The 16,293-nt window shown below is 39.3% G+C and overlaps 1 protein-coding gene across 5 annotated transcripts in view; it reads left to right on the top strand.

Moving 5' to 3' along the window:
* Nucleotides 1-16,293, top strand: part of NOL4 (nucleolar protein 4) — a 187,445-nt gene that overhangs the window by 159,022 nt on the left and 12,130 nt on the right. For all 5 annotated transcript variants that reach the window (XM_063168213.1, XM_063168221.1, XM_063168205.1 and 2 more), the window contains one exon: nt 15,625-15,805. In XM_063168213.1, the coding sequence (XP_063024283.1) occupies nt 15,625-15,805 (181 nt within the window). The remainder of the gene's footprint in view (nt 1-15,624; nt 15,806-16,293) is intronic.

Raw genomic sequence — 16,293 nt, 5'->3', positions numbered from 1 at the left:
ATAAAAGTGCACATGTACTGCCACTAGGAAATCACTGCTATGGTGTGTCCTTCTGTTTATATCTAATTATCTAATTCCTATTTTTTTTTTTTTATTGAGGTTTGTGAGATGTTACTGATCTGCCTCCACCAATTTCTGGTGCTGTTTTGCTGCATGTAATAGGGGGTTGACATAAAAAAAGACTCTTCAAGCACCGTTTTATTAACAAAAATAACATCTGGCTACTGCAGCCCAGGAGCAGTTTGTGTTTTGATTAGGAAGAAAGGAAATTACTGGTGGACAAATTACAAGTAATTGTGAAACTGCTTTGGTAGAAATGAATGAAAAATCTAAATTGCAGTGAGGGCATGGACCTCTAATGCAAGATCACTGTATCTGGCTTTCAGCGGTGACTGGTAGGAGAGTTTTAAGCCTTTGTATTTGGAGGACAGAGAGAATTTTGCAATTAATGCCCAGCTTCTAAATCTTGACACTGAGGAGTTTTCTCATGTATTACCTTTCAGAGAGCAGGAAAGAAGGAAGAAAGATATACATTTGTGTCCTTGCTTGTGTGTTGTTGTCTTTCCTGATCAATACACTTCCCAGGAGGAAGGAAAAAATTGTATGGTATTAAATTTTTCTCTATATTCTGTTATTTATAGTGGCAATATAGGGTAATATATTGTATGGGGCAGATTTGGACAACACTGGTCACAGAAAAGGGAGTTATGCAAAAATATCTCCCAGCTGATGCTGGAGGATGCCCTGCTGAGGCAGTGCTGCTGTGGCAGAAAGCTGCAAATGCAGAGGGAGCACAAAGAAGAGGTTTTGTGTCAGGGTGATGGAGTCCTTGTCACAGCTATTCAGTATGCAGGGAGAGCACATCAACTGTACATCCTGGTAAGAGGTGGAGGAGAAAGCATCAGGAGTTCCCTTCCTTTTGGGTTTCACAGCCTAATTTGCTCTAGAGGATGGAAGAAAAAAAGGCACTTGATCCAAGTGGCAGCTGTGCAGAGGGATAGGGCCATGTCCTACCTCTGCTCTGTATTTATGTAAGACCTGAAAAATTCCAGCTCAAAGTGATTTTTGCTTCAGAATGGGAGGTTTCTGGAGTCTTAGAAAAGAGCAAAAGGAAGCAGATGGTTCACTTAACATAAAGCAAACAAATAGAAATCAGAATCCCAAAATCCACAAGAGGCAAATGTCACTTAACTTGCAAAGAGCTCAATGCCTCTTACACTACAGAAGATTTATTAGTAATAGCTTTTTGTGCTCAGACATCTCTTTGTGATTTGCTATTTAATAGGGATGAGAATGACTTCTGTCCTTCAGTACTTTATCCTTTTTTATCTGCATTCAAAATTATCACTAAGATGACTGTAATGCCCTTGGATACCCACACTCCAGTTTGCATTTCAGGCCTTGTTCACTCCCATCATTTCCCCACCTAGTGATTATTTTACTTCAAGGTTGGTCGTTGGTTTGTTTTTGTGGTTCCAAATGATAGGCCTTAACCACTGAGGCAAAAAATGTTATGCAGGCACCGTTTAGCTGCATGTGGATTATTGTCAGGAGATCAAATTATGTACAAGTATGGGGAAGCTTAGCTTCCTACCCAGAATGCACTGGCCATATTGTCAAGGGGAAGAAAATAAGTGGTATGCATTGTAATTTTAAATCCTGCTGCCTTTCAAGTCAGTGGCAAAATTCCTGGTTTCAGCAGTGCTGGATAGGGCTCTGTCATTAGCAGATGCAGCTGGAGAGGATGCCAAGTATCACAGGGCAGCCCCCCTCCCTCCTCACTCCAGACCAACCTACATTAAATTTGCTACATGCAATGGAAAGGAATAATGTGCAAGGCATGCAATTGCAAATAATTTCATGCCTTGGATTTTCAGTGAGGCCCTAAGGTGAAGAGCTAATTTTTCACCTCAACACAGAGATCATTAAATTAGAAAATGCTGTATTTTTCCAGGCTCTTTGTGCTGAGTGTGTGTAGTTGAATTTCAAGCTGCTGATTTCAGAGTATACTTTAAGGCACCCTGAGCTGCAATAAGATCTTGAATGTGAAGTAAAATTGATGTCAATGTAAATTTTCTGTTCTGGAGGTTGACAAAGCTGAAGGCTCAAAAATAGAATATTGTGTTGTTCCTTCGACAGGAACTTTTAAGCAATCTTATCCCCCTTCCTACCATAGGTGGAATGAAAATGAACAGGGTTGGGAACAGCTTTCTTCCAGGTGTCTTTAACATTCTTTTTATGTCAAGGAGGCACAAAAGGAAAGGCCAGTGAATGTGTAGATATAAGAGTTCTCTATTCACGTTTGAGGATCGAGGGCTTAGAGTCAGGACTTCTGTTCTTCCTGCTCCAGCCTTAAAAGCCAGGAATAGAGAACATTTTTACTTACCCCTTCCTTTCTTGCCCTATGGCAAGAAGATATTAAATGTGAAGCATTTTCTTGCCTTTCAGATGTTTCTGTCATAGACACAAGAATGTATTTCTTTTCCTGTGTTTAGTTAATGACTCCATTGCACACACCCTCCTGCCCAGAGCACAGGCAGGGAATAATGTTTCTGGTGAGTAAATCCCCATTATCACGCAGAGTTTGGGCCACTTTAATGACATCAACGCAAAGCCAGTGTGCATGAGCAAAACCTTATTTTTCAAGAGAGGCAAATTCTGGTTTTGGTTATTGAATTCGATTTAGTAGGTTTGAGAGAGACATAAATTAATCCTAAATTCCAAACATCAGCTGCACAATGGATTCAGAAGTGTTCCTCAATTAGGAAATGCAGTTCTGCCCACAGAAAATACATGTACAAGTGAATGCACAGACTGCTTATGTTTGGTAGCAGGAACATGTTTGTGATTCAACAACTGGCTTGATGTCCTAAACTAAATTTAGAAACATATTTTTCTAAGAAAAAAATTAAACCTATAATAAGCTGTGGGAGCAGGAGCTGAATGCAGTGCCTGAGAGCAGCACCAGCTGCTAAAGAGGCTAGGCACAGGACAAGGCAGCCAAGCAGGCTGTGGCCAGCAGCCCAGGCATTGTGCCAAAAGAATTCTCCCTTGAAATGAGAATATTTGGGGAACAGATTTGCACTGCAGTACACATATTTCATGCTTATTACTCATGGTATTTCATATTAAGCTTCAGTTTTACTGTCTCCATTAATAAAGCAAATCAGAAAGTGCATCCTCGAAAGGCCAGTCTAAGTTCATTCTTTGTTTCTTCCAATGGCATATGCTACTTTGGTTTGATGATTATGGAGTCAAAAGGCCATGCCCCAAACATCACTTCTTATTTACTTAATCTTTTAAAATACAGAAGCCTCACAGCACTGAAGTTAAAGGATTATAAAGTTCTATAAAAAAATTAGAGCAAGTCTTCTTCGGTAGCAAAATATTCTCTTTCTACAAAATAGTTGAAGACAGGGTGCGGAGGTCAGGTGTGTTTGGGTTTTTTTTAATACCATTTCTTTTTAAAATATTTTTTTTAAACTGTAAAAGTTAAGTTTTGCCTGAGACAGTGTTCATTAACAGACACCCTGCATTGAATTAATAGAAAGAATTTTGTTTTCCACAAACATGCTATTAAGGTTTTAATGCAGATTTGAAATAAAATAATTAGCATTCAAATTTTTCAAACACAGGGTAAAATATCTTTAAAATATCTGAACCTACCTTTGAAAAGAAGAATCAATCATTAAGTGAGTAAAAAAAAAGCAATTGCTCACTCTCTAACAGACAAGAAAACCAGGGCTTGTTGGTGTTTTGGTTTTTTCCCAGAAGATCTATAACTTTGACTATAATTTACCTGAGGAAACTAAAGGATGGAATCTGCAGCAGGCTTACTTTTCTTCCTTTCCAAAGTGGAACACACAGACATTTTTAATTAGTTGAAAATGAGGAAGTTAATTCAGCATTGACCTCAAATGCTTCATGTCTAGGCTGTCATCTGTTTCTAAATGAAGAAGAATTTAATTTGGAATCTAACATAAAGTGCTTTGGCCCATTCCTCCTGACAGACACTCCATGATGTGTAATAATAAAAGGAAGTCTGGAGCAGAAGAGAAATAGGAAGAATCACTCAAAATCCAAATCATGTACCCCATAGTTTTCCATAGAGCCTTTTTCAGTGGTCACATCTCAATATCCCAGATCTGGCAGGAGAATGGAAAACTGTTTTGTGTCAACAAAATAGGCTGGCAGTGGTGGGAGTAATACCAGTTGTAGTGCAGTAGATGAAGAGACCTATAGTGGGAGGTTTAATTATGGTGACCATGATGATATTGTAGTAATAAATCTGCAAAGCTGGCACAAGCATTGCTCCAGCACTCCCACACACTGTTCCTTGTGTGCTTCCTAAACATTTGATTCATAAGTTTAAAGATTTTCTCTGTTGGTGCTCTGGTGCCACAGTCCTCCTGCACTGAATGGAGTAATGCTGATCTATCCCAGCTGAAAATGTTGTTCATCACAGTCACTGGAAAATGGCATTTTGGCAAGGGGAGAAAGAAACTCCTGCAGGAATACCTTACTAAGATAATTTCTTTAGGACCATACACATAGGCATGAAAAGTACTGAGTAAAATGCTTGATTGTTATCATAAAAGTGGAGCTGCCTGAGGCATAGCAAGGCTTGTTCTGAATGAGAGGATTACACTCTCAAAGGAAAGGAGGAATTCCTCTTGCTTTGCATATTTCTGGTTCAGCAGTAAGTACTGCTATGCCTTTGTCATCACACATCAGTTCCAGTAAAACATTGATTCATTCACCACCATTACCTGCAGGCAAAACCACTCTTGGGATGGCAAAAGAGAACATTGTTTCCTTGCAGTTTATGTTGTTTCTTTTTTGGAAGAAAAGTCAGATATTCAGACTCCTCCATTAGTACTGCCTGTCAACAAAGAAGCAGCAAAAATGATCAGTAGCTATCATCTTCTGCAAGGTGCTGGCCTCTGCAAAGAAATTGGCTTTGAGAGGGTTTATGTAGCAAGATGAGAAGAAACATGACATAACCTCCACTTCATTTCCCCTGAATTTTTACCTTTATTTTCTTCAGATTTTTAGCTACTCTAGTTCTGACAGGGGCATCCCAGGCCCTGCAGTTCATTATGCAGTGCTTCACTTTTGGGATCAGGCATATACAAAATGAATTCTCTTAGGAAAGAGCAGGTTTAGCAAACCTGTGCCCACGGTCCTGTGTCCTGAGTGACCTTAGGCTGAGAGCTCTGTGGAGGGAAGGAAAAGATCCTTTCATATTCTCCCCTCAGAGGCTGAAGGAGTTGGGGTAGTCTTTCAAGGGAAACTTCCTTTCCTTTAATAGGAAATGGGGGCTGGGAGTGGGTGAGGAGGTGTAAATAGAGGAGGTGGGGATTCTCAAGGTTGCCTACTTAAAAACAAAGCCTCAATCAATAACTTGTCATAAGGTCCAAGGCAAGGATCGTGCTGTGCTGTTCTTCAGGTCAGAGTAAAATCTGCTTTTGTTTTCTGCCTGTCCTAAGAGGAAGAAATTCTGTAGGAGGCCTGGGCCCTAACAATCTTCTTCCCTCTGCTGGTATAACAGGGAGGAAAAAATTTCTACCTGCCCTCTCTCCTGTTGTCCTCCTCTGCAAGGCAGAAAATGGTGGCTGAAGACTCTTCTGCTCTTCACATGGCACCTTTGTCTGGATTTGTACTGCTTTCTCCATAGGAAATGTCATGTGTATGTTGTGAAATACACTGTCACCCACAGGAGTTTTGCCAAAACCCAAAGGTATTGGCACAATTCCCATATTCATCCAGGCCCAGTCCTACCTTTTACATGTCTGAAGCTGCTTGTAACCTGGTGCCAGCCATTGTTGGACATAATTTAGATTTGCACAGAGGAAGTCCCTGCTGAGCACACACTGTGGTGCATTGTGCAGTCTTGCACTGGGCAACTGTCCTGTATATTAAGACAACTTTCAATTAGTAGTGGCGGAATACCTAGCTATCTAAATGATTTCATATATTAAAATTCTCTAGAAAAAGAAAGAGCATGACCAATATAGCTGATGAAATAGTTTAGGAATTGTAATATGAAAGCTATGGTGGTGCAACCTAAGAGAAGAACAGCAGGAGCTATAGAGAAAATTAACTTGCAAGGCCACTTTCTACCATTAGTCCGCCTAAATGGGATTGCTCCATTGAATCATTAAGCTTTTTAATATTCCTTTATTTCTGATGGGAAAAAAGCCACATCAAGGAGAGCACATTCAAAAATCAACTATCTAGAACCTCGCTAAAGATAAGGCCCCTATCTTAAGGGCCACAGGAAAGGATAAATGCTATCCCTTTCCATTTGGGCAGAGAAATACAGTCTTTTAGTAGAACAGTTTCTCTTTCCCCAGGGTCTGAGCATCCCAGTTGACTGAACTGTAGGAGTAGCTCATCCATGTGTCCATGCTCAACAGCAGCACTGGTGGCCTCTGAAAGCTCCTGTTGCACTTCTGCTACCACAGTGGATAACGAACTGAAAAGCTGACAGACTGTGAACAGTGAGAGTCTGCTAGAGTACTGCTCCAGCAAAAGTGGTTCTCCAGCAGCTCCTTGCAACAGCCATAGAATACCTCTTCTCAAAGGTTGTTTGCTGCACTGCAGATGATGTGGCATTGGTGAAAAAACAAGACGCAAATGCTGCAATCTGAAAACACCAACCTTTTATTTAAGGTTAACATAACCATTCCAGTTTGTAGATGATGTGTCTTTCTATCAGAAATGCAGCAGTCTGGGGTTCATTTATCTCTCTTCTACACAATAGCACCTTTTTATTTTGATCTTCTTTTTCCATGTCAGTCTCATGTTTCATTTCTTGTTGAGCACTGGCTGATGTCATTTTTGATGCCTGATGACAACACTGATGGTGACAGTTCATTTCAGAGTTAATAATCTAAGAGCAAAAGGAACCTATGTCATTCTAACCTGAATCTGAGGCATGGCTTTCTTTTCTTGGCTCTATATCCTGTGTCAGGAGGACAGTCTGGATATCCTTGAAGTGCTGGCAGCTAACTTAACATTTTCATAGGCACTCTTCAAGTTTCCACATCACTGTTGGTATTTCAGGCAGTTTAGATGCCTAACTGGACTCTGTATTTCACTAAATTTACCTCAATTAGACTGTGTCAATATTTCACCACCATCTAAAAAATTCTAGTTACATTTTTTTATCAGAAGTATGAAAAAAATTTTTATAGTGGACTTCAAAGCAAAATCATCATTAGTACTAGACTCTGGCAGTGACATGTTTATTACAGTTGCCTCTGCAGGCTAGGAGCACTTTTTCATGTAATCTCAGGTTTTCAGGCCAGAAAATTCTACTCTGAGACTGATGTGCTCTCCACGTAATGATGAGATGATAGACTCACAGCTAAAGCATGAGTGTTCAGCTTGGCTGGAATAGCCAGCTCCAACTGAGCTACAAATTGAGTAGTATGTCACACAAGAGTGGGCTTTCTCATTTTTTATACATACTTGATTTAAGTAAGTAAAAGTGAAGAAAATAATGCAGAGAGAGTGGCAGAGAAAAACACAGTCTAGATCTGATAACAGAGTGGAAAGCAATTTAGCAATCCCCCAGCTGCTCCTTACAAGAGGAGAAATAGTGTGCAAACCCAAGAACAGCAATTATGTCCCACTTGATTTTACTGCTAAGTCCACTCCTGAATTATCAAAACGTTTCCCAGTCTAAGGAATATCTGGCATGAGTTCTGTGATTTTATTTGAACTTTACTTCATGTTTTATTTTAGCCAGCTTGCTCAAATTTGCATTAAGTACTTCTGGATAAAATCTCAGGGGTCTTTCTGCTGGCTGTAAGTAGACCTTATCCATAAATCTAGTGCCTTTTCCTGCAATGCTGTTTTGGAGGATAACTAAACTTAAAGGGGAAGGAATCTGTCTCAAGATGCAATTATTTTGTCATATCTATCTGTACTGATGGTTTTGGACACGAGGTTATGGGACTGTCAATAGATGCATCATTTTAAGGGATACTGTGAATAACCTGGGAGGTGGAGAAATACCCATGGAGAGATATTATGTGACAAATATAAATATAAATATATGTATAAGTCTTGAAAGGTTATTAGAGAGAACTCTTCTCCTTCAATAAAATATTGCTTTGTTATATTTTAAGCGTTTTCCTAAAGAGACTAAGATTCTAGCACTCATTTTTCAGGTTTCAGCTATGGGTCCAGTAGAGCAAGTTGAAATTTCAAGTAGATGTTAATTTTCTATTAATAATTCCTCAACATAAGGACTGGAAATTCTGCAGAACTTTATTCAAAATAGTTTAGAGGTAAGAAGACATGATGCCACATGGCAAACAGGTCACAAGGGTTAACATTTCTATGTGCAAATCCAGAGTCTGTAGCAAATGCTTTGCTTTTCCTACTGTGAATACTAAAACTCTGCTGACTTAATTGAAAATTTGGCTTTTGTTCATTCCACTGTAAGAGAAATAAGTCTTTCTGGGGAAGGTAGTATCTTTTCTTAGATAAGCTTTTGGGTACAGAAGTTCTTCTGCTCTTGCCTCACATTGCCTCTGTGCTGAGCTTACAGCTGTAAGAGCACATCCTACAATATTAAAAGAAGTCCTTTTACAGGACTATAAATATTCAGTACTTTAGATGTGAAGGTCAGCCAATGCAAAGGACTACTGTGTAGCTTCACTTAGATGTCAAACTTAGGAAATTATGTAGGTCTATGAAACTATGAATTATGCAGGTATATTTTCTTTTTTCTTTTTTTCAAGCCTCACTAGTCTTGAACAGGCTTTATTTAGTGTAGTTTATTTAGTAGTAATCCCAACACAAACCTTAGCAACTGGAGAGGGGAGAAAGAATGTGCAATGGAAACCAAAACTGAAGTGAAAACTCACATCCATCATTTGCAGAAATACCATTTCCCCTACTGCTAAGCACACTGAGTCAACAGCCTTACTGCAGAATTAAGGGAAAATTTAGCCTACTATGTGATGCCAAAGTAATGTTTAGCTGTCCAGGCTTCCAGGATATTAGCTATAAAATTAAAAGCTGGGTTAAACACTAGAGAGTTACTTTAATGTAATTAAAGCTAATAAAAGATCCAGTATTCTGTCAGAACAATGTGTGTCATCCAAGCAGTTGGTAGAATCGTCACTTATTAAGATTGCCTGACATTTCCCATTACAATACTAGGTGTGCAGTTCAATGATAGCTTCATGACCTTCAGCCCACAGGGATTACATTTACTCTTCTCTATGCCTTCCATCTGTTGAACTCTTTCAGAGATAATTACAGCCATTTTCAAGAATGAGAAAAATTTTATCCTGTAAGGATAGTTTGATCCTTAAGTATATTTACCATTGCTTAAAAAAAAAAAAGGCTCTATGTTTGTTCTTGACAACATGATGTCATTTATACCAAGGATGTAACACTGGATACACATCTTCACACAATCAAAGTATTTTATTTGCTAAATTCTGATCTCAGTGCAGAAGGGAGGAGAAAAGTGTTGGGGCTGGAGCCTGGTGAGGGGTGACAGGAGCAGTGAAAGCAAGGGACAAAGGGAAAGTGACATTATGAGAAGTTGAGCAAGCTGAGGCTGGCAGTGGGATGGAAACTGGCCAGGTGGATTAAACTGGTGGTGAAAGAGGATCAGATACTACTAATGAGAAATAATGTGACTTGAAACCAGGAGCTGCTCTGGCTAACTATGGAACATGACTTTGCTCCCTGTGGGACAAGATTTTTGGGATTAGGATACTGATAGGAGTCTGAGCAGAGAGAGAAAATCTCAAATGGAACCATCAGTGGTTGTAACACTGATTAAATACAAACAAGGAAACAAAAAAGGCCTTGAGTTGTTGAAACTGCTCAGGTATCTGGAATCAAGAGACTTATTTAGAGAGGAGAGATTAGGATTTGCTAGGCAAGAATATTGAAACTGAGATGAAGGGTAGAAGACAAGACTGGAGAAGCAAAATCCTCAGGGATTTTGCCAAGACAGAGCACAAGGTGTACACAGTCTGGTCCTGGCAACCGCAGGTTGGTATCTAAGAAGGGGCCAGATTCTGGGCCCTTTGGTGGGAGCCAGGTTTCCTGTGGTTTATCCTCCTTTAAATACCTTGCTCCATGCAGATGGTGATGGCTGCTTACCCTGGCAGCTTCTTCTCTGTGCAAAAGCTGAGCAGGGCAGAGAACTCCCAGCCCCACAATCCTCTGTGCATATAGCAGGGTGTCTCGTGATGTAACTTTTGAGTTTGTTCCCAGTTAAAAACTTCAGAGTTTTTAAAAATTAATTTACACAAAGAGAAGTTCTTATGTTGTTATGGTTGCAGAACTCAAGAACTTTACATATTAGGTAACTCTAGCTTAAGGTTGCCTTTGTTGCAGAATCTCACCATCCGAAAAGCACTGATAAAAGTCCTATCTATCAGGAGTATTGTAAGGATTAATTGAGTATGCTTTGAAAAGTGGTATGTGGTTTTATCATATGTTTCAATTTATTTTACTGTTGATTGTAGAATTAAGTTAGTGGGATTCAAATGAGAAAAACATATGAAACTTTATCTCCTTTCTTCTAAAACCATATTACAAGCTACTGAAACCTAAAAAAAATAAATTGTAAAGCCTGCTTTGTTTTTACAAGTGAATGAATTTTTTTTCCTATGCTGAAAAAGGAGAAGACCATATGCAAATATGCTTGCCTATTTGTTTGAAGACTTATCTGTATTTGAGCTTTCCTAACCTCAAAGTGGTATTCTAAAAGAAGCATTTATTGACAAGATCAACAAGCAATCCACATTTTTCAGTTTAACTTATTTAAAAAGGCAGTATCAAGAAATATGAAGTGAAAATGTGTTTGCCTTTCTGTCTCTTTTCTAATTCACAGGAAAAAAAAATCACGCTGACATAGGGGCAGTTAAAAGCTGTTATTCTCAGAGTCGTTGATTTGTCAGTCTGGCAAGTACTGCATTATTGAAAGCAGTAGCTCTGTGCATGTCACCAGCTTTGCATTTTTGGAATATTATTATTTATACTCTTTTTGCAGAAGTTTTGTTAGCCCTGTGGTGAGCTGGCACTGGCCATGTGAGTTGATCTGTACACACACTCCTGTCAGGATTTACATTTACATTTTAGCAATGCCTGTTGCTAGCAAGGAAACCAAGGCAATAGTACTGCTCTCTCTTAATTGGAGTACACTGAATTTCTGACACGTGTGTGTATAAGGGTTCAAAACTCAGTGTAGCACAAATTTGCTAGGGTTCTCAATTTTCACAAATTATTGCTTTTTTAATGTTATTTTGGAGGTGGTAAAGGAGATGGGGAACAGAAGGGATCAGTGATACTGCTAAAGATGCTTCTATGAAGACTTTTAAAAGAGTTGTGTGTGCTGTCCCTCTGCTGGGAGGGGAACAAGAGGCTGGGAAGTGCCAGTGAGCCTTGCTCTTTGTACCACAGTCCTGACAATCTGCACCAACATCATATTGCTGTGGATAGTGATTCCTCTGTAAACTATTCATTTGCTGCTCAGAGCATCAGTCAGAGCAAAGGGTTTCTTCAATGTACGGGTTATGCAACAGCTCATGGAAAATGTTGTTAGGATGTACTGTCCTCAGAGGGTTACTAAATTGCTTCCCTGATTAAAAATAAAATCAAATATATTTTTTCTATCTCCTATTTTGTGGAGGAAAAAAATTGTTCTCCCAGTACAGACCTTGACATAAAACTGAGACATAAATATCTCTGGTATATATCAAGTTGAGGATCACAGTAAGGACCTCATGCTTCCTCTTTTCAAGCCAACGGATAAGTTTTTATTCTAGCATGCTTTTGTACCTATAAAGTGTTTTTCCATATTCTGATTTCAATAATTTTGGTAATGTGCTCAAACTTAAATGTCTTCACCTCCAAAATAAATACAGAAGAGAAATATTGTTAGAGGGATGATTTATTTCCTTTGGCATATACTAAATTAAGATAGTATGAGTCAAATTCTAGATGAACAGATGTTTTATCTGCACCTTGGACATTCTTCTTATTAAAGGCAAATTATAAATAGTTTAAAAATGCTTAGTTAATACATCAAAAGTTTAGTATATGATTATGATGAAACAGTATATATTCCATGTAGTTAGGTCAAACATGTCTCTAAATGGTTAGTTAATTGCTAATGATTGTCTTGAAATCAAGGTATTTTTAAAATAAAAATTTAAATAAATAAACCTTTTCAGTGTAAACATCATATAGGGAGAAACAAGAGGTGCTGAATAACTAACACAGAATATTTCCAAGATGTCTGTTTTCAGTGGAACAACAATATATTTACTTTCTACATTAGTTTAAAATCAAAGGCATTTCAGGTGAAAAGAATGAAGAAAATGAATCTATTAAGAATGAATCTCAGGTATACAAAATAAATATGATATTGATATTCTCCATCCCCAAGAAAAAGAGAGACCGGCTTCTTTATCCTTGGTATGCTGCAAGGGAAAATGGCACAACTTTGCCATTTCACCATTAAAAAAAAAAAACATTTCCAAAAAAATGCTTAAATCCCAGGGGAATGTATGAGAGGCAACATCTAACCCCGTGGGATCAAGCTCATGGTTCATAATCCTACCAGTAGGGCTGATGCTTGGGCCTGCTCAGAAAAAGCTTGACAAAAATCCTGCCCTATTTCTGCATGTAGTTGGAGTCATGAAGACTGAGGTAAACGCTAAATTAAGGATCAGATTTAGTGTCTCAAATGTATGGCAACTTATACATCATTTAGTGACAGGCGATCAGTGTGCTGTTTAAAGAGATGTGTAATATTCATAGCAAACCTCCTTTTGCTAGTGGCCAAGAGATTAGAGTTCATATGCAGAACCAGGAGCCCTGGTTGCAGCATCATCCACAACTCCTTTAGCCTGCCTGAGAATTCCTTCCCCACTGGAGTGCCCAGACTCCACCTCAAGCCTCATTCCTTGGCACGTCACAGTGTTTTGTAGGGCTATGATCAGTTCTGTACAAAGATCCCCCTTCAGTAGCACAGCTCCAGACTTGGCTTTCTGACCTCAAAACCACCTGTGGATTTTGTGTGAGGGAGGAGCTGGAAGGGAGCCTCCCAGGGCAGCGCTTCTGAGGGGGACCTGAGTCATGCTCCCTTCCCGTGTGCAATCTCTGTAGCGCTGTGAATTGTGCATTCCTTCCCGCGCAGTGGCACAGCTCCCGCCACGACTCCCACCGCAGCTTTGCTTGGAGCCTGGTTGCTAGGAGATGGCAGCTCTGAGTTCAGGGCCCTCCTCACCACAGCCAGCTGAGACCCTGCATCCCAATTTCTCCGCCTCTTCACCATGCACGGCGACAAGAAGCCAGAGCTCTGGTCTCCCACTTCTTGTCCCTGTGCTCCAAAACACGTGGGCTGGTGTGCACTGAGGTGCACCGAGCTCTCCTGCTGCCTCCTCCAGCCAGGCTCTGCCTTCTGGGCTTTGCCAGGAGCTCTGTGCATCTGCTCTGCAAAACACTTCCAGTTAGGGCTTCAGTACCCTCACTAGAGAGGCTCTGGAGGACATGTAAATCAGGGACAGCAAATCTGTGGGTTCCAGACAGCGAGGATAAGGACACCAATCCTGAGACACTCTGCTCAGCTGTAGGAGTTAGTCCTGTTTGCACTGTGCCCCTTGAACACAGCTTAGTCCTTGATGGTTCTGCAGAAGTTCTGCTGTTGAGCTCTGTGAAAAAAAATGAGGCTCTGAGTGAGTCTATGGCAGGAAGTATAATTCAGTTTTAGACATAAGGAGGCAGAACATCTGAGTCTTGAGAGTGTTAAAATTTTGGACGATGAGTTAAGCTATGTTGCCAAGATATAACTTTACTGTGTAGCTTATGAATGTTCTCTGAGAAAATAATATATTTTCTCTCATAAGAGACATCAATGACCTTTGGAGATAAAAAGTAAGTGTTATTAAAGTTGAATTCCTGGGAAAAATACATTGCAATTCTGGCCGTTTGTTTAAGATTATTATTACTTAAGGAAATGCTTAGGAGACCACTTTGGCCAGCTTTCTTAAAAATGTAAAAATTTGCCTTAGCTCATAATACTGCCCAAGAGGCTCCATTCTTATTGTTTATGGTATTAGTTGTCTAATGGTTTAGCATTCCATATTAAATATTAGAATTTCTGTTAATAACATATATCCCTTCTCCTGAATTTTTTCAGTTGTGCTTCAGGTGAAAGTCTCTTTCACCAATAAATACCTGCAAGACAAGGATGTCTTCATCTAAGAGATGCTGATAGTGTCTTCTTGAGAAGTGAAACCAACAATTGCTCTTAATGCATACAGGATTCACAGCCCTTTTTACTTCAACACAGAGACTGAACACTGCTTGAACTATTTGATCTAAGAAAAAACTATAAAAAGGTTTCAGAAATTTTATAGAATTCTTAATAAGTTTGGTATATTTATGAACAATAAAAGAGTTGTGCAGTGGAGATATGCACAAAATAGCAAAAAATCCTACACAAAGGGGAGGTAATTTTAGCAGATTTTTTTTTTTCAGTTAACTACTCTGAAAAGGTCCTTTAAAAACAAAACTTCCATGGGTCCATTTTATTTGAAAACACTGAAATATGTTTTGATTAGAGGAGAGTAGAAAGTAAAACCAACGAAAAAATTCAAGAAGCAAAGAAAATGTTCAAATACATACAGAATAAATCATATTTTGTGTCACTGAGGTCCCTATGGCAGGATGAGCAGTCACACAGCGATAGTTTTCCTTGTTTCCAACTACTAAAATGGGTTAAATCTTCTCTCAATGCTTTTCTTTATTTCACCTACTGTTGCTAAAGTTGCTACTGTGGCATTCTGTGATCATGAATGGAAGTGAGGTACTCTAAGCAGTAGTTACAGTGAGTACAGATGGGGAATAATACACTTTCACCTGAAGCATCTCCTTTCAAGGAAAATTGAAGGGCTGTTGTGCTAAATTTTGTTAAATATTGCACAATCATAAAAGAGGCAAACAGAAAGCATTGAGGAAAGCTCATGGTGTACAAACAGACACTGCTGTTACACAGATAACCACAGTACTCAAGTCACTTTTGTGAAGGCATCCTTACTTTATGGTCTTTGTGTGGAAGGACACTCACCTAAACTTCTCCAAACATAAGAATGCAGTTTTATTCCATTCCTCTATTCCTTCTGTCATTTCTGAGACTGATACATCCAAATAAGTAGATGGTGCATTCTGTATTAGTTTATCTTATCAAGAAATATATGATTCTCTGACTTGTAAAAGTCACTCCAGTACTCAGGAAATGGCTGTTTCTTGTTCTTTCCCACTATTCTGGACAGAGTTGAGTTTTGAAGAAGAGCTCTTCAGGGTGAGAGGGTACATGTTCTCCTTTGAGAATCAGTATGGCTGGTTTGTGGAGCACAAATAAATGAATATTTTCAGATACTTGGGAAACCTATGTTCTTGCTTATTTCCATTGTTTCTTTTATGCTGATATTTGTAAATCTGAAATATATCTGTGCTTGTTTAACATGCATTATACATTTGTAAAAGCAATAGATGTAGAATCTGAATGAAAAAGAGCTTCACATGCGAGGTGAAATGTAACCATAATTCCAAACCTTTTCTTGTTTTTTGCAGGATGAGGCTGCTCCAGCTGACAAGCAGTGCAAACAGGAGCCAGCCCAGGTCACTTACTCAACATCAGCTGTTTCCAGCACGCAGGAGGTGTTGTACATCAACGGCAACGGGACCTACAGTTACCATAGCTACAGAGGGCTCGGAGGTGGGCTGCTAAACCTCAATGATGCTTCTAGTAGTGGTGAGTTTCCTCACAAATTGTGGCTGTATGTATATGTGCTGATGTGTATTTCCCCCTGCTGTACAGAAAGCTAGTCCATCGGGTTCAATAGCCACAGGCTGTTATCACATAATGAGCAGGAGCACAATCCTGTAAACTGCTACTGCTGAGCGAAATCCTTGCTCCCTGCGTGCTAGTCTCTTTCCAGCTTCAAGGGACTAATACACAATAGGGAAAGACTGAACCACAAGCCTCTAACAAAGCTGAGTAAAAAAATGCCAGGTTAGATCTTCACTCTGTTTGCATAACTTTATGGGACCTTATCATTACTGTCCTCTCCTACACTGAGCACAAAAGGAGGCTATTAGTATATTTTTGGCTCTAGATTCAAAACACTCAACTCCATATTGTGTAACACAAATGAATTGACATAGATTTGTCACATGGTCTCACCACCTACTTTAATTTACTGCAGATAAGGATCTGGCATAACAAGTGTTAAAGGAGAA

The sequence above is a fragment of the Melospiza melodia genome, chromosome 1 (genome assembly GCF_035770615.1).
Source record: "Melospiza melodia melodia isolate bMelMel2 chromosome 1, bMelMel2.pri, whole genome shotgun sequence".
Taxonomy (NCBI): domain Eukaryota; kingdom Metazoa; phylum Chordata; class Aves; order Passeriformes; family Passerellidae; genus Melospiza; species Melospiza melodia.
This window is presented reverse-complemented; position numbering and strand designations above follow the sequence as displayed.